The sequence below is a fragment of the Spermophilus citellus genome (genome assembly GCF_964194105.1).
Source record: "Spermophilus citellus genome assembly, chromosome: 6".
NCBI lineage: Eukaryota > Metazoa > Chordata > Mammalia > Rodentia > Sciuridae > Spermophilus > Spermophilus citellus.
The window spans coordinates 5,488,991-5,515,201 of record NC_138187.1 but is presented as its reverse complement, the minus strand read 5'-3'; the positions used below and the strand labels follow the sequence as shown (position 1 = coordinate 5,515,201).

The 26,211-nt window shown below is 46.1% G+C and overlaps 2 protein-coding genes across 6 annotated transcripts in view; one reads left to right on the top strand and one right to left on the bottom strand.

Moving 5' to 3' along the window:
* The window catches only part of DNAJA3 (DnaJ heat shock protein family (Hsp40) member A3), a 27,604-nt gene extending 12,305 nt beyond the window's left edge, over window positions 1–15,299 (top strand). Inside the window, exons 6-12 of one of the 3 annotated variants that reach the window (XM_081296741.1) lie at window positions 506–653; window positions 1,011–1,075; window positions 6,231–6,359; window positions 7,305–7,420; window positions 8,024–8,121; window positions 14,216–14,329; window positions 14,942–15,299. In XM_081296741.1, coding sequence (XP_081152867.1) covers window positions 506–653; window positions 1,011–1,075; window positions 6,231–6,359; window positions 7,305–7,420; window positions 8,024–8,121; window positions 14,216–14,316 — 657 coding nt within the window. In that variant the 3' untranslated portion in view covers window positions 14,317–14,329; window positions 14,942–15,299. Of the gene's footprint in view, window positions 1–505; window positions 654–1,010; window positions 1,076–6,230; window positions 6,360–7,304; window positions 7,421–8,023; window positions 8,122–9,743; window positions 9,783–14,215; window positions 14,330–14,941 lie in introns of all 3 variants that reach the window. The other 2 variants (XM_081296742.1, XM_081296743.1) reach the window with 2 other exon arrangements.
* On the bottom strand, window positions 11,354–26,211 carry NMRAL1 (NmrA like redox sensor 1). 3 transcript variants are annotated; one of them, XM_081296771.1, is made up of 5 exons: window positions 25,838–26,211; window positions 23,496–23,734; window positions 22,078–22,327; window positions 20,994–21,204; window positions 11,354–11,811 (listed from the first exon to the last, which is right to left on the bottom strand). In XM_081296771.1, the coding sequence occupies exons 1-5, from the start codon at window positions 25,875–25,877 to the stop codon at window positions 11,574–11,576; spliced, it is 978 nt and encodes a 325-aa protein (XP_081152897.1). In that variant the 5' UTR covers window positions 25,878–26,211; the 3' UTR covers window positions 11,354–11,573. The 3 variants fall into 3 exon arrangements, with proteins under 3 accessions (XP_081152897.1, XP_081152899.1, XP_081152898.1); XM_081296773.1 differs by lacking the exon at window positions 11,354–11,811 and adding an exon at window positions 16,195–18,385 and having other exon boundaries at window positions 21,014–21,204; window positions 25,838–26,209; XM_081296772.1 differs by lacking the exon at window positions 11,354–11,811 and adding an exon at window positions 19,205–19,542 and having other exon boundaries at window positions 21,014–21,204; window positions 25,838–26,208.

Genomic DNA, 26,211 nt, shown 5'->3' with positions numbered 1-26,211 from the left:
GTGGGGAAATAATATCTTTAAATGTGTTGCTGAGCTTTAGGGGTTCAGATAGAAAGAAGCAAGTATCTCATTATTTAGATCACATCAACATATCAGTATTCAAGAGTTCAGAAGTCAGTGTTCTAGAAAATCAGGCTGGCAGTGAGCCCCCATGTCTGTTTTCTTAGGCAGTGTGTTTTAGGGCACATGTATACACAAAGAAGAAGCCTTTAGTCAAACGTTTTTCTCATGCATCAGTTTGCTTGCATATTTAAGGGTACCATTTTTGCTATGGTAGCACATACCTGTAATCCCAGTGGCTTAGGAGGCTGAGACAGGTGGATCACAAGTTCAAAGACAGCCTCAGAAAGTGAGGCACTAAGCAACTCAGTGACACCCTGTCTCTAAATAAAATACAAAATAGGTCTGTGGATTTGGTTCAATGGTTGAGTTACCCTGAGTTCAGTCCCCATTATCTCCCCCGTCCCCCCCCCAAAAATAAGATTTTCCCTCTCCTTTTTGTCAGGAAACCATCAACACAGGCCCTTTTGTGATGCGTTCCACCTGTCGGAGATGCGGTGGCAGGGGCTCCATCATCACAACTCCCTGTGTGATCTGCAGAGGAGCAGGACAAGCCAAGCAGAAAAAGCGAGTAGTGATCCCTGTGCCTGCAGGTAGGTACCAGGGCCCCCCATGCCCAGGAAAGGGCAAAGGCCACTGTGCCCTGTGTGTTTAACTATTGCCAGAAGCTGGAGGGCTTTAGGGCTCCAGGCTGGAGAAGGAACTAGAATCTCCGAGACTATTTCCCCTTGCGTCACTTATCCTTGAAATGTGCTTGTTCTGTTCCCATCTGGTAGGAGAGCAACTCCCATCCCACCATTTTCTCTCTGCTGTCCCGTCTTTAGTTGAGACCAGCATTAACAAGAAACAGGAATGAGCAAGGAAGCCTATGGCTAATCATTGGATCTTGGTTGGGAAGTGCTATGGGGTGTTCCACCATAACTGTTCTCTTTGGAAATTTGTTCTTCTAGGAGTCGAGGATGGCCAAACTGTGAGGATGCCTGTGGGAAAACGAGAAATTTTTGTCACATTCAGGGTAGGTGCTGGCCTGCACAGCCTCTGTTAGGACTCTGCTCTGTAGCTACAGGTGTAACCAAAGCTACTTGTTGGCATGAGGTAGGAGCTTTGTGGCATATCTCTTGCTGTTGCATTTTTTTTTCTGTTTATAGTACTTGGGTTCAATCCTGCAGCCTTGTACATGGTATGCAAGTACTCAACCACTGAGCTACAACCCTAGTCCTTTTATTTTGAGGCAGTCTTGCTATGTTGCCCAGGTTGACTTCAAACGTGTGCTTCTCCTGCCTTAGCCTCCTGAGTAGCTGGAATTATAGGTGTGTGCCACTGTGTTTGACTTGCTGTTGTGTTTCTTTTCTTTTTTCCTTTTTTTTTTTTTTTTTTTTTTTTTTTTTTTTTTTTTTTTGATACCAAAGATTGAACCCAGGGATGCTTAGCCACTAAGTCCCATCCCCAGCACTTTTTTTATATTTTACTAAAGACAGGGTCTTGCAGAGTATCTTAGGGCCTCATGAAGTTGCTGAGACTGGCTTTGAACTCACGATCCTCCTGCCTCAGCCTCCCAAGTCGCAGGAATTACAGGTGTGTGCCACTGCCCCTGGCATTTGCTGTTGTATTTCTAAAGGGAAGAAGGGCCACGTCAACATGGTTATTAACTGTCTTGCTCTTCAGGTTTTGGCAAGTGCTCTACCACTGAGCCACAACCCCAGCCCACCATGTGTTTTTATTCACATATCATATTGTTGATAGGAATGGCAAAAGCCATCTATCTGTCTATCTATTTATTTATTTATTAGTACTAGATATTGAACTCAAGGATACTGTTTACTGAGGTAAATTCCCAACCCTTTTTAATTTTTATTTTGAGACAGGTTCTAAGTTGCATAGCGTCTTGCTAAGTTGCTGAGTCTGTACTTAAACTTGCAATTCTGTGCCTCAGCCTCCCCAGTTGCTAGGATTACAGGCATGTGACACTGCCCTTAGTACAGTATGGTTTTTTCCTTCTTTTCTTTTTTTTAATCTTTTCTCATTCATCCATTTATTTACTTACTTATTTTGTGTGGTGCTGAGGTTCGAACCCAGTGCCTCACGCATGCGAAACAAGCGCTCAACCACTGAGCCACAACTCCAGCCCCCCCTTTTTTTTTCTTTTTTTAATTTTTTAAGTTGTCAATGAATTAAACAGACACCTCTCAAAAGAAGAAATACAAATGGGGGCCGGGATTATGGCTCAGTGGTAAAGCAGTTGCCTAGCATGCATGAGGCACTGGGTTCAATCCCCGGAACCACATAAAAACAATTAAATAAAGGTATTGTGTCCATCCACAACTAAATATATATATATGAATGAAGAAGAAGAAATACAAATGGCCAACAAATACATGAAACAATGTTCAATATCATTAGCAATTAGGAAAATGCAGTGCTGAGAATCGAACCCAGTGCCTCACACATGCTAGGCAAGCACTCTACCACTGAGCTATGACTCCAGCCCTTTTTTAAATTTTTAAATTTTTTTCATATTTTTATTGGTGCATTATAATTGTGCATAATTATGGGATTTGTTGTTACATGTATACAACATAACAGTATGATCAGTTGTCAGCACTTTCCTTCTCCCTCCTCATATCTATTGATCTCCCTTTGATTTTCATGAGATCCCGCCACCTTTCTTTTCCTTTTTCCTTTCTAGCTTCCACATATGGTAAAAAACATATGTTGTTTGGTTTATGTTGCTTAACATAATGTTCTCAAGTTTTATCCATTTTCCAGCAAATGACATAATTTAATTTTTCTCTAAGTGTGAATAAAACTGTCATGTATATATACTGCATTTTCTTTATCCATTTATCCATTGATGAGTATATAGTCTGGTTCCATAGTTGGACTATTGTCATTTGTGCTTTTTAAACACGGGTATGCATGTATCATTGTGGTTTGATGACTTTAATTCTTTATGATAAATATAGAGGAAGGGGGCTGGGGATGTGGCTCAAGTGGTAGCGCGCTTGCCTGGCATGCGTGCCGCCCGGGTTCGATTCTCAGCACCACATACAAACAAGGATGTTGTGTCCGCCGATAACTAAAAAAAAAATAAATATTAAAATTCTCTATCTCTTTCTCTCTCTCCCTCTCTCACTCTCTCTTAAAAAAAAAAAAATATAGAGGAAGGGTGTACCTGGGTCATATGGTGGTTCCATGCCTAGTCTTTTGGAGAACCTCCATACTGATTTCCATAGTGATTGTACTAATTTACAATCCCGACACCAGTGTAAAAGTGTTCCTATTCTCCATGTCCTATCCAGCATTTTTGTTTGTATTCTTGATGACTGCCATTCTCACTTGTGTGAGATGAAATCTCAGTGTAATTTTGATTTGCATTTTCCTAATTGCTAATGATATTTTTTTTTAAAGAGAGAGTGAGAGAGGAGAGAGAGAGAGAGAGAGAGAGAGAGAGAGAGAATTTTTAATATTTATTTTTTAGTTCTCGGTGGACACAACATCTTTATTTGTATGTGGTGCTGAGGATCGAACCCGGGCCGCGCGCATGCCAGGCGAGCGTGCTGCCGCTTGAGCCACATCCCCAGCCCTGCTAATGATATTGAACATTGTTTCATGTATTTGTTGGCCATTTGTATTTCTTCTTTTATATATATATATATATAATATTTTATATTTATGTACATGCTAAGCAAGTGCTCTACCACTGAGCCATAATCCCGGCCCCCGTTTGTATTTCTTCTTTTGAGAAGTGTCTGTTTAATTCATTTGACCATTTTGTATGGTTTTAATTAGTTAATTATGGTGTGGCATAAGAAATTAAACCCAAGGCTTCACTAGGCACATGCTCTGCCACTGAGCTGTATCCCCAGTCCCAAGGTACAGTTTTATGTACTGTTACATATGTGGGCATGCTGTGGTTTTCTCAGGTAAAGAAACATTTAAAGAAAGTAATACCTTTATCACTAATCACATTCCTAAATGTGGACCTCAGAAAAACAACAGGCAAATGTAGCAGATGATGGTCTTGTTTGCATAGGAAGACACTTGCTGTCATTAAATCAGAGAATGGACACTGCACCCTGCTGTGTCACAGAGATACTACTGAGCCCTCCAGAGGAGAGAATGAGAGTCACAAGTGACCATAAGATGCCTCGTTACCCATGACAGGGAAGCAGGTCCCGATAGCCTGGGGAACACAGGATATAGAGTTTTCAAGACAAGACAGATTATATTTATTTAGGACATGGAAATGCACAGCAGAAGTAAACGCATGCTGGCTGGAATGGCAGTTCCAAATTAGGTTATTGGTTTACTGAGGAGCAGCGACTGTTTGATTTCATTTGTCATGTTTTGTTCTCAGAGCCAGGTTGTGGGTACACTGTGTTTGCTGTATTATTTGTTTTTCCTTTTTCTAGTTGTATTTCATAATTTAAAACAAAGGCAGTCAGGCATGGTGCTGCATGCCTATACTGCCAGCTATTGAAGTAGGACAGGGCAGAAGGATTGCTTAAGGCTGAGTGTTTGGGGCCAGCCTGGCAACATGGTGAGACTCTGTCTCAAAAAAAAGGGACTGGGGGGGCTGGGATTGTGGCTCAGCGGTAGAGCGCTTGCCTGGAAGGTGCGAGACCCTGGGTTCGATCCTCAGCACCACATTAAAAAAAAAATAAAAATAAACAAGTGAAATAAAAAAGGACAGGGGATGTAGCTCAGTTGGTAGAGTGTTTGCCTCCATGCACAAGCCCTGGGTTCAATCCCCAGCAGGAAAAAAAAAAAACAGGCTGGGCCTGGTGATGCGTGCCTATAATCCTAGCAGCTTGGGAGGCTGAGGCAGGAAGATTGCGATTTCAAAGCCAGCCTTACCAAAAGCAAGGCACAAAGCAATTCAATGAGACCCAGTCTCTAAATAAAATAGAGAACAGGACTAAGGATGTGGCTCAGTGGTCAAGTGCCCCTGAGTTCAATCCCCGGTACTCCCGCAAAAAAACAACAATAAAAGCACACTAGCATATGCAAAGCCCTAGGTTTAATCTTCAGCACCACAGAAAAGAAAAACAAGTAAAAATAATGTAAAGGGTAAATCTTTTAGACTATGAAATCAAAGATGAAGGCAGAAAGCTGGAAGCCAGTGTGTAAAAAAAAAAAAGTTTGGTATAGAATTCAGCTTGTATTCCTATCTAATAATAGAGGGAAAGAAGAGAATAAGGAATCATTGCCAGGTGTGGTGGCACATACCTGATATCCCAGGCACATACCTGGGAGGCAAAGGTGGGAGGATCACGAGTTTGAGGCCAGCCCAGCAACTTAGGGAAACCTATCTCAGAATAAAAAATAAAAAGGGCTGGGATGTAGTCAGTGGTAGAGCGACCCGGTGTTCAATGCCCAGTGCTGCAAGCTAAAAAAAAAAAAAAAAAAAAGACACTATTGATGGCAGAGAATGTCTTTGAGATGCGAGATGGTATTTATAAAATGGAATCAACTCTAGTGCTGCCAGTCTGTCTCGGAGGCAGCATTTATCAAGTTATGTTCACCTTTGCAGATGTATTAGTCTGTATTTCTCCATACCATTTTAAAAAATGTTCAAAAAGCAACCTCATGGGCTGGGGTTGTGTCTCAGTAGTAGAGCACTTGTCTAGCCTGTGTGAGGCCCTGGGTTCAATCCTCAGCATCACATTAAATAAATAAACTAATAAATGGATAAAATGAAGTTTAAAAAAAGCCAACCTCTGGGCTGGGGATGTGGCTCAAGCGGTAGCGCGCTCGCCTGGCATGCGTGCGGCCCGGGTTCCATCCTCAGCACCACATACCAACAAAGATGTTGTGTCCGCCGAGAACTAAAAAATAAATATTAAAAATTCTCTCTCTCTCTCTCTCTCTCTCCCTCCCTCCCTCCCTCCCTCCCTCTCTCCCCCCTCTCTCACTCTCTCTTTAAAAAAAAAAAGAAAAAAAAAGCCAACCTCATGTTCTTATTTCCCTTCACAATGAAACAATGGACTAAGGAAGTTCAGATGTTCCCCCACCATGTGTGATTGTGGAGGTCGGGGTCTGCAGCATTGTTGAGTACAGGTCTTTCTCTTGATATTGTGCTGTAAGTGCAGGCTCTGTGAGACATGTGCTGATGTCTAGCCTCGGGCAGGATTTCTTCAGTGGTCACCTCATCTTGTGTTTGGCCTTAGGTGCAGAAGAGCCCTGTGTTCCGGAGGGACGGCGCAGACATCCACTCCGACCTCTTTATTTCTATAGCTCAAGCTATTCTGGGGGGGACTGCCAGAGCCCAGGGCCTATATGAGACAATCAATGTGACGGTAAGATGATACAGAGATGTCTTTGCCATCTGGTATTTTTTTGCTCTTTATTCTGAATTGGGAAATGGTTGATATGCATCCTGATACCTGTGACCCTCCGGCATATTGTGGATTCTGGTTTGGAGATGGGCACTAGGAGCTTTGGGCTGTTCCTTGAGTGAGAGTCACAGGCCAGGCAGTGACTGGAAAACTCTGGAGAGCAGGTCCTGGCTGGCTTCCCCTTCTCTGTTGTTCAGTGGGTCTCAGGAACTGAGTGCACCTATGATGCAGAAGTGTATCATTGTGGGCTGGGGTTGAGGCTCAGTAGTAGAGTGCTTGCCTAGCATGTGGCATAAGGCACTGGGTTTGATTCTCAGCACCATTGACAAAAAAGGTCCATTGACAAAAAAATATTGAAAAAGAAGTGTATCATTGCAGTAGGTGCTCTTTGCTGTTTCCTTCAATGTCTGGCAACAAGAGCAAATGCCTCTGGGGCTACATTTCTTCTCCTTGGCCACTTCTGATTTCAGTCACACATACAATGATAGCTTCCTATGCTCACCCACACCCCTTACCCCTTCCTCCAGGTCCCACTATTGTCTTTATTTACCTAGGACCTTCTTTAATCTCTGGGTGTGGGGGACTTTAGAGTGACTTGCCCATGGAGATAGTGTCCATTGGCATCCAGCTCATAGAGGGCCAGGGAAGTATAAACCCAGCCTTGCGTCCTGTGTTGGCTTTTTCTCTTCCCAGGCCTCACACTCTTGCTTACCACCCAGAACTGCCCCCAAGTCCTGGTTGTAGGCTGTGCCTCATGGACCCAGTTCAGTCAGTTTCCAGGTGATCACAGGCTTGCTCCAGTAACCCAAGTGCAAGGAGTCCTTTCAAGATGGCCTTTGTGTAGTGAAAAGGTTTACTCTTGGGCAGCAGGAACCAGGGAGCACCACCACTTTCTTTTCTCTGTAGATTCCCCCTGGGATTCAGACAGACCAGAAGATTCGCATGACTGGGAAAGGAATCCCCCGGATTAATAGCTATGGCTATGGTGACCACTACATTCATGTCAAGATCCGAGTTCCAAAGTAAGCACCCTAAATAGACCATAGTTACCTACCAGCCCCACAAACGCTTGTCCATCACTCATCTACCAAGCAGGTGCCTGCTGAGCCTTTCACCTGCCAGGTCCTGCCCCAGCAGCTCAGATGCCCCATATGCTTTTGGCTTATTGGTCATGTCTCCATGAAGTCAGATGTGTCCAACGCACTTTCCCCATCTGCAAATTGGATGTAATGAGTCCACCTTGTCGAATGACACATAAGAGATGCTTAGCACTTGCTGTATTGCTGTGGGCACCCAGGGCAGGGTATGCCCATCTGCTCTTCTGGCCCTCATTCTTTTTTCTGAGATGAATTAGATAATTTCTTACCTGTTTCATACACACACTTATAAGCCCTTCTTTGCCCCTAGCAAATTGTGTCTGTCATAGCTGCTGTGACAGTTATTTATAAAGAACTTAGGGTATTTTAGGAGCTCTTCTTTGTAAGAGCTTTGAGCTTCATAGGAGCCAGGATCTCATCACTAGCTCAGGTGTCCGGTTTGGGTCTGGGTCCCACGTTTCTTACATGCTGTGAGGGAATGTGGCTGCATGTGTGTCCTAAGAGATGTTTACTGTGCTTGGTCCACAGGAGGCTGACGAGCCGGCAGCAGAGCCTCATCTTGAGCTATGCTGAGGACGAGACAGATGTGGAGGGGACAGTAAATGGTGTCACCCACACAAGCACTGGTAAGGGGTCTGGAGGTGCAGACATGAGGGGGCCTCTGAATCCCTTAGAGGTTGGATAGGCAGCATGTTTGGGTTTCCACTTGGGTCTTCATGAAGCCCCTAAAAAGCTCTGTTGAAAAAGGGGAGCTGTGGGTAGAAATAGCTGGAGCGGACTTGTGGCCTCTTCCTTTCTCTGTGTTTGTGTGCTGAGGACAGCACTGGAGTGTTTCCTGTCCCGGGCAGCTCTGTGTGTCTCAGAGCTGGTATTCTGAGTTCTAGGATTGGTTCTGCCACTTGCCTTGTGACCTTGGGCACATCCTTCCATGAAAGTTTCTCACAACAGTGTTAAGGAACAGATGAGCCAGGCAAGGTGGTGCACACCACCTATCATTCCAGCCATTATGGAAGCTAAGGCATGAGGATCAAAAGTTCCAGGTCAGCCTGGGCAACTAAGACCCTGCCTCAAAATAAAAAATAAAAATGAAAAGGGCTGGAGATGTAGTTCAGTGGTAAAGTACTCTTGGGTTAAAGCATCAGTAAAATTTTAAAAATTTTTTTAAAGGGGATGGGATGCAACTTAGTGATAAAGTGCCCCTGGGTTCAAACCCTAGCACCCCAAAAGTAAAATAAAGGGGCTGGGGATATGGCTCAAGCGGTAGCGTTCCCTGGCATGCGTGCAGCCTGGGTTCGATCCTCAGCACCACATACAAACAAAGATGTTGTATCTGCCAAAAACTAAAATGTAAATAAAATATTAAAAAAAAAAAAGATTACAGATCAGGGCTGAGAATATAGCTTAGTCAGTAGAGTGCTTATATAAAAAAAAAAAAAAAAAAAAGTAAAATAAAAAGACAAATAGAACAGATTTGTGCTTTTCTGGGCTAGAATACTTCACCGGGATTCCAGAATGTCTTGTAAACAACAGTAACCACAGGGCAGGAAAAACTGAAGTCGGAGTTCAGTCTTTCTTTTAGAGCAGGGTAACTTTGAATTCATTTGGCAGGGAATAAATATGTCACACTGAATGCAGAGATCCTGCCATTGGCAGTTTTGTTGAATGTTGGTGGTTTAAGAGAGCATATTTGATACTAGACTATTTCAAAGAAAAAAAGTTCAGATGTTTTATAGAAATGAGATTAGAAATCAGTACAAACAGGAATGTTTCAAATTAGTGTCACAAATTATCTCAATCCAACTTAATTCAAGTAAACTGAAACTTCTTTGCAGATTTGGTTTATTTAATCTTTTGCGTATGTGGCTGTATGTATGAGTAATGTAACCATGTCATTATATTGTTTAAATATAGTTCATTATACAAAGTATTAAAAAAGAGAGAGAGCATATTTGCCAGTCAGAGCTTCAGCAATGGCACCCACAGCTGCTGTCCCTCTTCTTATGGGGGTTGGGGACCTTGATTGATTGGGACTCAGGTCAGGTCAGGATAGGCTGTGCCCACAAGGTCAGTGGCTCAGACTATGCATGTTTCTTCCTCATTGCATCAGTTTTTGTCTGGATCCTGGATGGAGTTCCCAGAACTCAAATGTTCAGAGCTGGGAGCAGATTTACCAGTGAAGTGGAGGGTTGGGCTAGGCAAGCACTAAGCTAGATCCCCAGCCTTTTTTTTTTTTTTTCCCTTTTTTTAGACAGGGTTTCACTAAATTGCTTCAGCCACTGAGTAGCAGGTATTATAAGCATGTACCACTGTGCCTGGCTTGTTATATTTCCTGAACTAATAAAAAAGTGGGACTGGTTATTCTACAAAACTCTGGTATGCACCTCTGGCTTCTTCCTTAAACCTACATGTTCCTGTAGTTGTGTGGTATGTGACATTTGTTCTGTACCCAGTTGTCCTCCTTCTCTCCTGCCAACAAGAGGCCTCACGGTTGGCTAGGTATGGCCTTGGTGGTATTGGTGTTTTAACATGTTACAATGTTGGGTATTAAGCTAGGAGCAATGACACATCCTTGTAATCCCAGCTACTCAGGAAGGTGAAGTAGGAGAATTGCAAGTTCAAGACCAGCCTCAGCAGCTTAGTAAAACCCTGTCTCAAAATAAAAAAACAAGGGCTGGGGATGTAGCTCAGTGTTAAAATAACCCTGGATCCAATCCCCAGGACTAAAAAGAAAGGAAAAAAATTATTGGGAATTTAGTGGCTCCCACTTGTTTTAAATCTCCCGATAGCTTGAGAGTTGATTATGTAGTTTGTTTGTGAGTGTCCTTGGAAACTTCGTTATTTTTGTGGTTCCTAGCCCTGATGGCCAGTTCCCTCATTCTACCAGGATTTATTTGGAGCCTCCTGTGTGACAGATGTCAACTCTTCTTTTTGAGATTCTTTTTTTTTTTTTCCAGTTGTAGATGGACACAATACCTTTCTTTATTTATTTTTTGTGGTGCTAAGAATCAAACCCAATGTCTCACCGTGCAAGGCAAGCGCTCTACCACTGAGCTACAACCCCAGCCCTCGAGATTCTTGATGACATTAATTTTGCTGAGTTTTGTTTAACCTCTGAAAAGTTGCTTATAAAGTGAAATGGGTATACCAAATTATATTTATTTCTACTCACTTCTTTTTTTAGGGGAGAGTACCAGGGATTGAAATTGGAGCACTTGCCCAATGAACTACAACCATAGCCCTATTTTGTATTTTATTTAGAGACAAGATCTCACTGAGTTGCTTAGCACCTTGCTTTTGCTGAGGCTGGCTTTGAACTCATGATCCTTCTGTCTCAGCCTCCTCAGCTGCTGGGATGACAGACTCTTTCTATTCACTTCTATTGTCATTTTCAGAGATGCATTCCAATGGGAACTTTGGCTCCCAGCCATAATTTTGCAAAAGGCACTTAAGAATTTAGAATTGGGGCTGGGGTTGTAGCTCAGTGGTAGAGCACTTGACTTGCATGTGTGAGGCTGGATTCAATTCTTAGTACTGCATATAAATAAAAAAAGTCCACGGACAACTAAAAATAATTTTGGGGCCTTTTTTTAGGTTTTTTTTAATTTGTTTTTTTATACATGACAGTAGAATGTGTTTCGATTCATTGTACACAGATGGAGCAAAACTTTTTATTTCTCTGGTTATACATGATGTAGAGTCATACCATTTTGTGCAGTCGTACATATGCCAGGGTAATGATGTCCATCTCATTCCACCATCTTTCCTACCCTCATGCCCTCTCCCCTCCCCATACTCCCCTTTGCCCTATCCAAAGTTTCTCCATTCTTCCCATGTCCCCCACCCCGTATTATGGATCAGCATCAGCTCATCAGAGAAAACATTTGGCCTTTGGTTTTTTGGGATTGACTTACTTCACTTATTAGCATGATATTCTCAAACTCCATCCATTTACCTGCAAATGCCAATTTTATTCTCTTTAATGCTGAGTAATATTCCATTGTGTATATATATTACAGTTTCTTTATCCTTCATCTATTGAAAGGCACCTAGGTTGGTTCCACAGTTTTGCTACTGTGAATCAAGCTGCTGTAAACATTGTTGTGGCAGCATCACTGTAGTTTACTGATTTTAAATCCTTTGGATATAGACTGAGGAGTGGGATAACTGGGTCAAATGGTGGTTCCATTCCAAGTTTTCCAAGAAATCTCCATACTGCTTTCCAGACAGAATAGTTGTACCAATTTGCAATCCCACCAACAATGTATGAATGTACCTTTTCTCCCACATCTTCGCCAATGTTTATTGTTGTTTGTATTCTTTTTTTTTTTTTTTTTTTTTTTTTAGAGAGAGAGTGAGAGAGGAGAGAGAGAGAGAGAGAGAATTTTTTTTAATATTTATTTTTTAGTTCTCGGCGGACACAACATCTTTGTTGGTATGTGGTGCTGAGGATCAAACCCGGGCCGCACGCATGGCAGGCGAGCACGCTACCTCTTGAGCCACATCCCCAGCCCCAATGTCTTTTTGTTTTGTTATGACGAATTGAACCTGCGGCCACCTGAGTGCCAGGCAAGCAGTCTACCACTAAGCTACATCCCTAGTCCTTTTTATTTTTTATAGGTTCTCATTAAATTGCCAAGGCTGGCCTTGAACTTGAAGTCCTCCTACCTCACAGTCTAAATCAGTGGATTACACATATGTGCCACCATACCTGGCTTGGTTTTTGTTGTGTGGCTTGTGTGTGTGTGTGTGTGTGTGTGTGTGTGTGTGTGTGTGTGTGCGTGCTCTTTGTGCCACTAACCAGCTAACCAGGTACTTGTTCTAGCTCTCCCAGATCTTGACCACTGTGGCTCAAGTACAGCTGTGACCATGGAGCACAAGCTATTTCTTGTCCCACTGCCCATCCTGCCTGGGCAGTGCAGCACTGTGCAAACCTGGGGGCTGCTATGGGCATAGCACTGGAACACTGCAGTGTCTCTGAACACAGGGATGTTTGTGCTCATCCCTAGTGCTGGGGCTCTTGACCTTCTCTGCATAGCCATTTTCCAGGGATTAATGAAAGCTCTCCCGCAGGGATGTGTTTTGGCATCAGAAATGTAACTGTCTCCTTGGTTTAAGAAAAGAGTCCCCTAACTGTTATCCTTTTCACCCAGGGGACAAGGAAAGTGGGTGACAGCAGTTGCTGAGTGTTTTTGTGCCCCACTTGATTAGTTAAGAGCTTGAGTCCGGATATCAGATAATCCATATCCCAGCTCTGTTGTCAGTAACTGTGAAGATTTAGGTAAATCATTACCTCTTTGAACTTCAGTTTCATCATCTGTAAGCAGGAGATAATAGTAGTTAAGAGCTACTTCAGGGTTGCTGTGTGTGTTTGCATGAGGTCATGTGGGTAAAGCCTCTGGCATAATACCTAGCACATATACGAGAAGCTCCATCAGCAACAGTTCATAATTTGCCACACTCTTATCGCACACCAGGATTTGCTCTTCACTTACCAAGGACATTAACAAAATTTAAAAAATCCTGTTTGCCCTTGTCTTGGGAGGCATAGGAGTAAAACTTGTGGTTTGTGGATACATTGTGTTAGAATCCATTTTGTAAGAAGGGGATGGGAAGAACTGAGAGAGGCCTCACTTGGCTTCTTGACCTCAAGGCAGCTTCTGAGGCATGCTGTGTGCTGTACAGAGCCAGGTCCTCAATGTGCAGCTCTTAAACTTGGACGTGGCCCCAGTAGTTTTGACAGTTGCCTACATCTCAGTGTGTTGCTTGGGTCCCCATTCCTTCTCTGAGGACGCACATGAGCTTTGAGAACATGCTAGGTCAGAGGAATGATCCTTGGTCCCACTGTTTTTCCTGTACCCTAGGGACCCTGCTCTACCCCTGCTTGGGGACTGTCACTCTGAGCTATGGGCTTCTCATTCCAAGGCCTTGTTTCATTCAGACTAAGCTCTTGGGGACTGACCATTTTCACTCTGTTGGCACAGTGAGAATATGCCCTGCAGTTAGAACACTCGGGCTATTGAGACCTTATAGATCCTTAAAGTAACACATCTTTGCAGCACCTCCTTGGGAGTCCTGGCCTGGGACCTAAAGAAACATCAGCCCAACTGCCTTTTCTCCAGAGCAGCGGGGGTTATAGGTACTAGGTGTGAGGTGGTTGCTTGGGGAGACATAGACTCCCTACAGGTGTTGTGATAGATGAAATGAAATGTATACATCAGAGGGATCAGTGTGGCAGTGGGCCCCTCACTGCTAGGGGGTGTGTTTTGGCATACATGCACAGTATGGAACCTGGTTCAGTAGTCCTAGAAATAGGATTTTTTCTTGGTATTACTTGCCTTCTGGCCAGTTGGATAGATGGTTAAGAGCCTAAGCTTTGGAGATAGGAAGCTTGGGTTTGAACTGAGCTCTACTTCCTGTTAGCTGGCTCTGTGTCCTTGGGTAGACCACCTACCCTCTCTGTGTCCCTGTTGTTTTTTTGCCCATCTAAATTTACCTATAAGCTTATCCTAAAGACTGCAATGTGTGTAAGTAAACTGTAGCTTGACCAGTTGAGACAGCCCTTGCCAGCTTGGGAGTGGTCCCCACTCTTCTAGAGGTGGTGCTTGGACGTTTCTCAAGTGCCAGGCCCCTGGCAGCCAGGTGTGGGTAGGTGGGAGTCTGGGATGTGACACCTGGAGGTGTGTGCCCTTGACCCCGGTTCTTTCTGCTGTTTGTGCCCAGGTGGCAGGACCATGGATAGCTCCGCAGGAAGCAAGGCTAGGAGTGAGGCTGGGGAGGACGAGGGATTCCTTTCCAAACTTAAGAAAATGTTTACCTCCTGATATCCCAGCCGAGGTAGGAAAACTTGTGAGGTCCCTTCCCTTTGTTTCCCTCTATGAACTAATCACTGTTTTCTCTCACTTTAACCAACATCATACCACTTGGAGGCATGGTTAATCTAGCAGCCTCTCCACCCATGGGAGCAGAGTGTGGCAGCCACTCAGTACAGGGCTGAGCCAGGCTGCAGCAGCCAGCCTCTTGGGTTTGAACTCAGTTCAGACTCTACTGGAGAGCTTGTGTTTGGGGAGGCTGCCTCATGATGCTCCTACACCAGTTCCCAGGGGTTCTCTGTCCCATAGTGGTAGGACCAGCTTGTCCATGGTCACAGAGGACAACTTGTGGTGGAGCCAGGCCTAGAACTCAGATCTCCTCTACTCCCCGCTCCCCCCCCACACACACGCTTCATGGCCGCCCATCCTTCCTGGGCAGTGCAGCACTGTGCAAACCTGGGGGCTGCTGTAGGCATAGCACTTGCAGTGTCTCTGGACACAGAGACTTTTATGCTTATCCCTGGTGCTAAGGACTTTTGACCCTGTCTGCACAGCCTCTTCCCAAAGGTGAATGAAAGCTCTCCCACAGGGATGTGTTCTGGCATCTGACATGTAACTGTTTGTCTCCCTGGCTTAGGAAAACGGTCCACTGGAAACTAGGCCAGGAGCAGCAGCCTCTTCTGGTGGCCAAGGCACCTCAGAGATGGGAGGATTCCTGAACAGCAGCCCTGAGACCTGGCCTACAGAGCCCTCAGGACTGCCTGGCAACAGCAAAACCATGTGACACCCCCTCTACAGGAAAGGCCACAGTGGACAGCCCCTGGACAGTAAAATGTAGCATCCAGGGGCTAGTGGAAGTTTCCTGTCCATGGGTAGGTGAATTGCCTCTTTTGGCTCGGGCAGGATAAGGCAGTTGGACTCTTCTTGCAGTACTAAAACTCAAATCTGGAATCAAATGTGGAAATCGTAGTTAGTTAAAAGAATTAAAGGCCATGCTCACAGCTTAAAAATGAAGCCTTAAACTGTACCAAGTTGTGAAGTGATTAATTTCTCTCACAGCAAACCTCCAGAGGTCCCAGAATGAGTCCTTCTTGACAGGTTGGCTTCCCCAGGAACCGTCCTCCGCCAACAGCCTCTGCAGAGACATCAGTCACTCCTTTTGGAGTTGGTTTTTAATTCCTCAAGGTACCAAGCCGCTGGAAAGTGGGTGCTGGGGGCCTGGGCAGCCACACTGAAAGGCCAAAGGATCCTGGAGGTTTGTCCCGCTGTCTGGGCAATGGGAGTGGAGGGCCTCCTGCCGTTCTGAGCCATGGCAGCTGTAGCTCTGCTGGGCAGACCTGGCTCACTGAGGTAACTCAAAAAGCCTTACCTCAAAAGGCCATGTCAGCCCAGGGGCCTGGTTCTCCCCACTTACATGCATGTTCAGATTACTCAGTGCTGAGAATCATTATCTTTTCCTATGTGTTTGAAGAAGAAAGCACAACCTCAGCCAAGAAGGTCGCACCGTGCAGTCAGAGCAAACACCCTGTCCCTAGACACTGCTGGTAGCATGTTGTGGTTTCTGCATTTCAAGGACCGCAAGCTAGAGCTAGCGTAATGCAGGTTAATGAAGAACACTTCTCAGTAGTTTCCTTTTTTCTCTTTATAATTTACAACATTAAAGCATTTGTTAGGGTCTGATTTAAGAATGTAAAGTGATTATGTATTAATGTAAATAAGATTGTCTACTGCAAAAGATATTTAAAACCTAAATTGTGGTCATTTCTTTGAGTTCGGACAGCCTTCTGCATGTGGCTCAGCAGGGGTGACTGGAGTCAGTTGGCTTCATCAGTGTGGTCAAATCCTTCAGAACACAATGAATCAAGGGCACTGACAGGGCTGATTTAAGAGTCTTGGTGGGTTTTTGTTTGTTTTTTCAAACACTAAAATTTCTGCTTAGGCTTACTCAGGTGGCTAAGGCAAGAGTCTTGAAATTGCAAGGCTAGCCTTGATGACTTAGCAAGACCCTATCTCAGAAGAGGTGGCTCAAACCTGTAACTGCAGAAGAATCACAGGTTCAGGGCCAGCAACTTAGCAAGACCCTGTCTCAAAATAAAAAGTGCTTATGAGGTAGCTCAGTGGTAGAGTGCCTTTTGGGCTCACCCTAGTATTGAAAAAGAGAAATGTGTATCATGATTTAACTAGTCTGGCACTCAGCAGACACCTGGTCCCTGGCACACAGCTCATGCCCGCCCCAGTGGTCTAGGCTGAACAGGAAGGTGTTGGGATTGTTCCCTGAGCTGGGTAGAGATGGGGTAAGAGTCATGTATAAGGCAGGCTCAGAAGTTTGGTGCCGGCATGGTGGCACATGCCTGTAATCCCAACGGCTCACGAGGCTGACGCAGGAGAATCAAGAGTTCAAAGCCAGCCTCAGCAACTTAGTGAGGCCCTAAGCAACTCAGAGATTTGTCTCTTAAGTAAAAGAAAGAAAAGGGCTGAGGATGTGGTTAAGTGCCCCTCAGTTTAATCTCCAGTACAAAAAAAAAAAAAAAAGTGACATTTGGTGAACTTGGATACTTGCCAGTATTTAATTCAACAGTGTTTATTGCCTTCCTGCTGTGAACGTGCAGTGGGCCAGGGACTACTACACAAGCCCTGGGAATGCAGTGATAGGTTGGACAGAGTGTCAAGAAAGTGTAGGTCTATTCCTGGAGAAGTCAGCTGGGCCTAATTCACATCCTGTCCTTGGAAAGTGTAAGTCTGGAGTCTTTGAAAGAGGAAGGTGGAATTTCTGGCTAGAGACACCACTGTTGCTGTGCTGAAGCCTCCTTCCCTCATGGTGTTGAAAAATGGCCCTGGAACAACTGCAGAATTAAGTGCTGCTTCCAGGATTAGGGTTGGTTTATTTCTATGTGGTTTTGTTTTGAGATTTCTTTGCTGCCTTTGAGTTGGGCTGGGGTGCAAGAAGATGTATTTTAAATACAAAAATGGCTGCTTGGGAGGCTGAGGCAGAAGATTCAGAAGTTCAAAGCCAACCTGAGCAATTTAGCAAGACCCAATTTCAAAATAAATAAAAACTGGCTGGGGGTGTGGCTGTGATAAAGCCCCCCAGGTTCTATCCCTAACACACACAAAAAAGTTATCTCCAGGACACTGAGCCTTTGGGGGTTGAGAATAGGAACAGAGGTAGATGGTTAGTGTTTGCTAATATTGGGAGGGTGGGCCAGGGAAGGTGCAGTCAGAGTAGACTAGGCTAGTTGGTCTCAGCCCCATCCCCACTCAAGCCCCTGCTGATTCTGTCTCCAGCCCTCCTCACAGTCAGCCCTGTTGGTTCCACTCACTGGCCTTTGCATCCTTCCCTATCATTGGAGCCCCTCAGTGAAAGTGCACAACTATCTTCCAGCCATCTGTGCCAAAACTGACCATCCTTCCTGTCCAACAGCAGTGTGGACACACTGAAAATGGACCATGGCAGCTGGACAGCTTTACAGAGGCATTTTCAATCACTCCTGCTTATCAAATCTGTACTTATCTTCTAAGTTTGACTCTTTAAGGGCCATAAGGGGGCCATTCACACACTTTATGTAGGGCTGGGGGATGTAGCTCAGTAGTAGAGTGTGGGGAGCCACCCTGAATGACCCATGCCTTCCAGTCCTGAAGCAAGGGGCTCTGACCAATCACTACATTTGTGGTGACTTGGGTGTTGTCCCAGCTCTGAGAGCAAAGGCATCTTCAGATGTAGGCATTACCCACGAGGGTTGAGTTACACTCATGTGTCCCTTGTAACCCTGCCCCTTCTGGCCTTTTTTAGATAGAACTTTCTAAGAATAAAGAGTCCCCTCAATAAAAGCTCACTTCCGAATGTGCTCGCTCTCTGTCGCTAGCCTCTCGTGACTTTCTCTTGCTCTCCCTTTTGGAGAGCCTGAGGTCAAGAGCAGAGAAGCCGTCCTGAAGCTTGTGAAAAGGTAAAGTGTGTTTGTGTTTTATTTGGTGTCCCTGCAAATTCACGCGAGCGATCTTAAGTTCAGCTGCCCGCACAGGTTGGGGGTGGCAGTAGAGCACTTGCCCAGCAGGCACAAGGCCCTGAATTCCATTCCCAGCACTGCAAAAAAGAAAAATAAATAAAAAGCATAGAACTTTACATTAAAAAGTCCACAGTTCTGGCCAGGCATGATGGAGCACACAGATAATCCCGCCAACTCTAGAAGCTGAGGCAGGAGCATCACAAATTCAAGGCCAGCCTCAGCAACTTAGCCAGGCCCTAAGCAATTTAGTGAGAACCTATTTCTAAAAATAAAAAGGGCTGAAGATGTAATTTAATGGTAAAGCACTCCTGGATTCATTCCAAGCACACACACACAAAAGTCAACAGTTCTGAGGGGTCTAGGGCATGGCCTGCAGCCTAGAGAGTGAAGAGTGAAGGGGCAGTGGTTTCTCAGCTACAGCCAAGGGGTAACCTGGGGAATCCACAGCCACTCTCGCTGGATTGGGGCTCCCCACCCCCACCCCTGCTGCAAACCACATCCTCATACATATGTTTAGAAATTGTTTTACTTTGAGATAGGGTCTTGATAAACTTCTTATGGTCTCTCTTATGTTGATGAGACTGGCTTTGAACTCGCAATCTTCCTGCCTCAGCTACTGGGATTGGGCGTGCTCCATCACAGCCCATCTCACACCTGCTTTGACTAAACGTTTTTATCATAGCACTGGGGATTGAGCACAGGATCTTGACATGGTAGGCAACGTTGTAACACTGAGCTACACCCCTAGCTCGGTGCTTGCCTTAACTTTAACATTTCCATCTTCAGTTACCCACGATCCCTTCAGCCAGACCCCACATGGTTACCTTTATTGCAGGGGGACAGAGACTGGGCCCCAAACTCAAGCATTTGATGCTTCCTGTTAGAATTTTCATGCTGTTTGTGTCCTAGCAGCTGCCACCCCAAAACAAAGCCTTTTTCTTTTGGAAGCCATCTGTGAAAACAGTGGTTTTATTGAAAAAAATATTTTGTGCACAAGAAATTGTTGTGCCTTTGGGCCTCCCATCTCGTGACTTGGGGCTGCAAAGTGGGTAGGTCACAGCTGGGTGAAGTCCCCTTTGTGCTGCTCCAGCCACTGATCCAGCGTCCGGGCCTTGGGGTTGAGCTGCAGGGTCAGCTCAATGTTTCGGTCAGGTTTTAGAGAGTAGAAACGGAACATGTTGGCTAGGTCACGGGCCCCAGGAAAGCCAAGCCTCTCATAGTCTTCAGGAGTTGTCTGGAAACAGAGGGAGGCTACTATATCTGGCCTCCTCCAACACACCAGGGAGGCAGGTGGGCTAAGGTCTTCCTACCTGCTTCACCCAGAGCTGCTACTAGCCTCTTGGTCACCAACTGGGGTCCTCAACACATGGTCACTTGAAAACATTCTACTTCAGAGATGAAGTTTAGAAACCACAGTTCCTCAAAAGCTACCTGATTAGTCAGTTTAAAGACTGTTCAAGATCATGAGATCTTGACTCATGAAAGCTTTTGGGCTCCTTCCAAATGAGAAGTCTGCAACATTACTTCCATGCCTAAAAGCCAGAGCTACTCTCCTTTCCCTCCCAAACTGAACCTTACCTCCTCAGCCAACCCAACAGCCCAACCCAGGCCTTTGTTGCTCTCTTTTTAAAAAAAATAATACATGGTGGGAATGGGGTTGTGGCTCAGTGGTAGAGTGCTTGGCTAGCATGTGAGAGGCCCTAAGTTCGATTCTCAGCACCACATATACAAAGTTAAAAATCCATTGGCAACTAAAAAAATATTTTTTAAAAAATAAATAAATAAATAAATAATACATGGTGCTGGGTGCAGTGGCACACATCTGTAATCCTAACAATGCAGGAGGCTAAGGCAGGAGGATCACAAGTTTAAGGCCAGCAACTTAGTGAGATCTTGTTTCAAAATAAAAGGTCTGGGAATATAGCTCTTCAGTCTCACTGTCTAAATGAACAAATAACACATGGCCACTTAATATACATTTTCTAGGCACTAGGCATTCTGCTAAGAAAGCCCTAAAATCAATTATTTCATTTAGTCCTCACAACAGCACAAGGTGGAAGCTATAATATATCCATTTGACAAATAAGGAAGCAGACAGGGGTCAGGACAGGTCCCAAGCTCACATGTTGAAACTGAGTCTGGGAACCTGGCCCCCAACTTCCCCATTGCTGCTCTGAGGGTGACTTGTCCTAGAAATTGTTTCCCATATTTTCTTAATGTCTTCTGTAATGCAAACAACAAACATTAGAAAGAAGGCACCCAAGGGTCTGGTCAGGAAGCCTGAGGGTCAGTGGGGAGAGGAGGAGATGGGAATGCCTCCTGCCCACCCAGGCAGGACAAGAGGGACAGGGTTAGGCCTTTTTATCCTCCCCACTTGCTCCCCTTCAAAACACGTCCTACAGAAGCCCAGTGGGCCCTGTGTCTTTAGCCTGCCTTGCCTAGGTTTCTACTGTCCTTTCTTTATGAAAATTTGTATCCTTGGTCAAAACACATAGCCAGAAATTTCATTCTGGTCACACAGGAACAGCACAACATGTTAACCATGACAATGGATTTAGATTTACCTCGCTCAGAGTGGGGAGAGCCCTAACTACTACTTCCCTAGACCCAAAAAGGCCCCTTTGAGAGTTAGAAGGACCTGTTGAGGCTGTGGAATTGCCTTGCAAGACCTGGGACCTCACCCACCCCAGAAGGGAGGAGCCCACCTTGGCATGGTGCACAGTCTTGCCCGTGTGCTTGGTGAGCAGGGCGGCATACTCCTCTGCAGTGTGTCTGCAGGTGCTGAGTCCGATGTTCTGCCCGATATATGCTTCTGGCATCTTCAGCAGGCTGAGCACCACAGGACCCAGGTCACTCACAGCCATACCATCCATGGGGATGTCACCCATGGGCAAGTCTGGGGGGTGGTGGGTAAAGAGACATGCTGGCATGGTCAGAGCCCAGAGTTAGTCTACTGGGCACCTACACATATCAGCACTAGTCAGTGTCCAGGTGTGATGCCAGGAGCCCTTGGGTCCTTCATCAGCCAGCAAAAGTGGTGCCTTTTCAAATCACCCAGGAGCCTGAGGGGATGAGTCCAACTCAGAATCCTTGATAAAGTGAACTTCTCACAACAATTCTGCAAACTCTAAAGGGTGGTACAGCAGGCCACTGCGGGCACCAGACTCTGCTTACCAGGTGGGCTAGGCTCCCTGGCAGTGCCTATGTCCTTACATGAGGGTAGTGGCATTAACACTCAGTGTGAAGAGGGGCTAGCTGAACCTGGCCCCTCCCACTCTGGCCTCCAGTGCATCCTGCTCTAATCTGACCACCAACTGGCAGAACGTAGGTTGCCTGAGGTTCCTTCCAAGCCAGAGCCCCTATTTACAGACCGGCCAACAGGCACAAAAAAGACCAGATGTTCCCACTGAAATCTACAACTGAACCCTACCATCCAAACCTTCCTTTTAAAATTTTTTTTTTGCAATGCTGGGGATCAGGACATACCACTGGGCCATCCTCCCAACCCCCTTTCCTTTCTTTGAAGAGGTAATAATAACAGTGCTGCTGTCTGCAGTTATTATTACTTGGAAAAATCACCCAATGGAGAAATCACCCATCAGTACCACCTGGTTGGTTTCCTCACTGTCGCTGTGGAACAGTCACAGGCCCAATGTGAGGGAGCCAGGACTTGGACCCAGAACAATCTTGACAGTAAGCCTGCTTTCCTCTACACCTGCAGCTTCACAGTCAGAACTCTGCTTCACTGTGCTTGGGAAGGGGCACTCACTCAACAGATAGCTCTTCCCATCTGGGGCTTTCTGAGGCAAAAAGTAGGAGAGGAGGTTCTCAAAATAGCAGGGCAGCCGCACACTGGTCATGGGAACGCCAATGTCGTGGAAGTATTCCTCCACCTCCCCTTTGCCGTCAAAGTGGCCTGCTGCCAGCCTCCCAGCCGTCAGCTTCCTGATATTCTCCAGGCCACTGTAGACCACGTAGCAGAGGCCCAGGCGCTTGGCCAGATCAGCCAGCAGCTTTCCCTGGTGGACAGGAGAAATCACAAAGCTAAAAGGAAGATGCATGTCCCTAACCACAATCTTCTACCCTAGCTCTAATCCCAGAGTTGCCACATCTGTGAGGCTAAAAGCTAGGCTCATCTATCCCAGAGGAAGCCCCCTCTTCCAGAATGATGCTTACCCTCAGCACACACCCATGAACACTGAATTGTAAGGCCTGAACCACCAGGCTCTGGAGTCACCTTTCCACATCATTCAGGCAACCCACCAGGCTCAGGGAGGGAATGTGGGTTGGGCTGTGAGGAGGCCCACTCAACTTCCACATCAAATCTCTGCTAGCCTGAGCATCCTGTCCATGGAACTCAGCCCACTTCCTTGGAGATACCTGAGGTCTACCTCGGAGGTACTGCAGCTCCTGCTAAGTGCACAGCTGCTGAGGTTCTAACTCTATTGAGGCCTTGCCACACACTGGCTGTACCTCCAGTGATGCAGACATTCCAACCACTGGAAAAACATGACACCTGCCACACGAGGTCGTGAGAGGATTAAATGGTGGCCTCCAAAGAGATATGCCCATGTCTGCAGCCCTGGAAAACTGTGAAGGTGACCTTATTTGGAGAAAAGATCTTTGCAGTTAGGGATCTTGAGATGAGATCATCCTTGATTAAGCAGATAGTCCCTAAATGACAAGAAGAGAGGAGACAGAAGGCAGGGGAAGATGGAGGCAGAGACTGGAGCGATGTACCCAAAGCCCAGGATGGCCTGGAGTCACCCGAAACTGGGAGAGGTGAGGAAGGAGTCTCCCTGCAGCCCTTGAAGGGAGTGTGACCTGGAGGACACCTTGATTTTGGACTTCTAGCTTCTAGAACTGTGAGCTAGATTTCTGTGGTTTTAAACCACCTGGATTATAATCACTTATTACAGTGACTCACACAGGTTTCTCAGGATTACTGACTGAGAACAAATGCCAACCAGGGAATTTGTTTTTGTCCACTGTGTGCTGTGGCTGGATGAGGTTGGTCCCCAAGGGTTCCTGTGCCAGAAGGCTGGTCCCCCATCAAAGCTTGAACAGCAGCATGAAGAAGAGGGGAAAGGCAAGTCAGAGTTGCCTCCCAGGACCAGCTAGGATAGAGTGCTCCCAAGATGAGCTGCTCCTGGCCCTGACCCTGGCCTCCCTCCTGCCTGCCCTCACCTGCTTGACCTCCTGCTCCTGGCTGCAGTTCTCCCAGTAGTTGGTCACAATGAAGGTGGCATGAGCCCCGGTCAAGGCCGACTCCATGCTGGCCTCGTCATTCTGATCTCCTTTTACCACTTCAGCACCTTGCAGCCTCAGCTCCTTTGCTGCCCTCTGCCCAGGATCCCGGGTCACCACTCGAACCCTGAACATCCCATCTTCCAGAAGCGTGCGGGCCACTGAGCCCCCCTGGGCACCTGTGAAGAGTTCATAAAGACCTCCACATTGGGCTGGGATTGTGGCTCAGCGGTAGAGTGCTCGCCTAGCCCAGGCGGGACCTGGGTTTGATCCTCAGCACCACATAAAAATAAAGGCATTGTGTTGTGTCCATCTACACCTAAAAAATAAATATTAAAAAAAAAAAAAAAGACCTCCAGCATCACATCTTCCCATCTGGGCTTTCTGGGGCAAAAAAGTAGGAGAGGAGGTTCTCAAAACAGCATTGGAGCTGCCATTGGAGCCCAGAAGGGAATGGTTACCACAGCAAGAAACACCCAGGAAATCTTTTCATGCATGATGTTCATTAAAAGATTAAAAATAACAGCTTTACAGAGATATAATACTATAATATTCACCTCTATCAAGTGGTGTTTAGTATATTCACTGAGCTGTACAGCCATCACCACCATCCGATTCTAGAACATTTTTTTCACCCCCAAAATAAGCTCATGCTTATTAACAATCATTCCCCATTCCTCTGTCCCCAGCCTTGGCCAGTTACTAATTTACTTGTCTCTATGGATTTTGAGCACTTGCCGAGCAAGCTCAAAGTCTCGGGTTCAATCCCCAGCACCAATAAATAAATAAATACTGAAGTTTAAAAAAATTGAACTATGGAATATTTCACTTGTATAAAATGATGCATCAATAGTCATGAGCTACCCTTTGGTTTAAAGAATAAAACATCACTGCCTAGCATAGTGGTGCACTGCTGTAATCCCAATAGCTATTCGGAAGGCTGTGGCAGAGGGTTACAAATTGGAGGCCAGCCTGGAGAACTTAGCAAACCCTGTATCAAAAATAAAAAGAGGGGCTGGGGATGTGGCTCAAGCAGTAACGCGCTCGCCTGGCATGCGTGGGGCGCTGGGTTCGATCCTCAGCACCACATAAAAAAATAAAATAAAGATGTTGTGTTTACCGAAAACTGAAACATAAATACTGAAAAATTCTCTTTCTCTCTCTCTTTAAATAAAAAAAAAAAAAAGAGTTCGGTGTGGTGGTGCATGCCTGTAATCCCAGTGGCTGGGGAGGCTGAGGCAGGAGGATTGCCAGTTCACAGTCAGCCTTATCATTTAGCCAGGCCCTAACCAACTCAGCAAGACCTTATCTCTAAATAAAATACAAAAAAAAGGGCTGGGGATGTGGCTATATGGTAAAGCATTCCTGGTTTAAATCCCTGGTACCTAAAAATAAAATTTTAAAAAATTAAAAAAAAAACAACTGGGGGTGCCCCTGAATTCAATTCTCAGTAAAACAATGATAATAATTGATTAAATTAAAACAACCAAAGGTAGAAAATAAAAACCATCCCTCAGGTTGGGGGATGTAGCTTAGTGATCTAAGCTAGTCTACCATGCACCAGGTTCTGGCATCCATCCCCAGCACCGAAAAAGGAAAAAAAAAAAAGTACAAAAGGATTTGATAAATAAATATATATGAAATAAAAAAAAAGCAGGTACGAGCAAAATACAATGCTACCAACTGAAAAAGTGATACCTACTTGCATGAGTCTATACCGTTAGAAAGCTCAAGAAACTTGGTAACTGATGGAACAGTAGGGAGGGAAAATTTAATTTTGGTATCTAGAGCAATTTTTTTTTTTCAAGTACTGGGGATCGAACCCAGGGGTACTTTGCCACTGAATTTTTAATTTTATTTTGAAAGGAATCTCACTAAGTTGCCCAGGCAGTCCTCAAAGTTGGCGATCCTTCTTCCCTAGCCTCCTGAGTCACTGGGATTACAGGGGTGTGCCCGCTTGGAACATCGCCCTCATCACTGTTACTTTGCTCTAAGGTGCTGGACCACTGAACTACACCCCCAGACCCTTCTATTTTGAGTCAGGGTCTTACTAAGGTGCCCTGGCTGGTCTCCACCTTGCAGTCCTCTACCTCGGGCTCCCGAGTTGCCGGGATCACGGTGCTAATATTTTAAAAGGTAACTCCAAGGCAATCCTCCCCCTGCGCGGAACCCTCCCCCGCCCCCCTGCCCCGCCCCCCTGCCCCAGAGCCGGCTCCCGCGTCCGCGCCGCGCTTAGGCCTCCGCGCCCTGCGCGCTCGGGGCCGGCTTCGTGCCTCGCTCACCTGTGGCTCCAAAAACGACCACCAGTTTCTTGGCGGCCATGAGGCGCTAGCGGGAGTGAAGCTACCACGAGAGGCCCGGGTTGGTAGTGGCGCCGGATTGGGGGGCGAGGGTCTCGGCTCCGAACGCAGCGCCGAGCTCGAGGTAGGCCAGGCCCAGCCCCGCCCCCACCCCTGGCGCTTTCCGGCGCGGGGACCCTCCCCCGGCCCGCCCACCAGCCGCAGCCCGCGGGTCCCCTCTCCCTCCCCGGCTGAGCCCTGCCTCCGCGCGCACCCGAGGGGGCGAGCAGCGCCGCCCGCAGCTCCAGCCGCTCCAGCAGGCCCCCGCCCCGGAGCTTCCCCCAGCCCGCGCGGAGCGTGCGCCGCGGGGTGCAGAT

Excerpts from the sequence above, each read along its gene's own strand:
- NMRAL1 (XM_081296771.1), bottom strand. The coding sequence starts at position 25,877 with ATGGCCGCCAAGAAACTGGTGGTCGTTTTTGGAGCCACAG. Across the intron at positions 23,735-25,837 it reads GGTCGTTTTTGGAGCCACAG|GTGCCCAGGGGGGCTCAGTG; the intron begins GTGAGCGAGGCA and ends AACTCTTCACAG. Across the intron at positions 21,205-22,077 it reads TGGGAAGAGCTATCTGTTGA|ACTTGCCCATGGGTGACATC; the intron begins GTGAGTGCCCCT and ends ACCACCCCCCAG.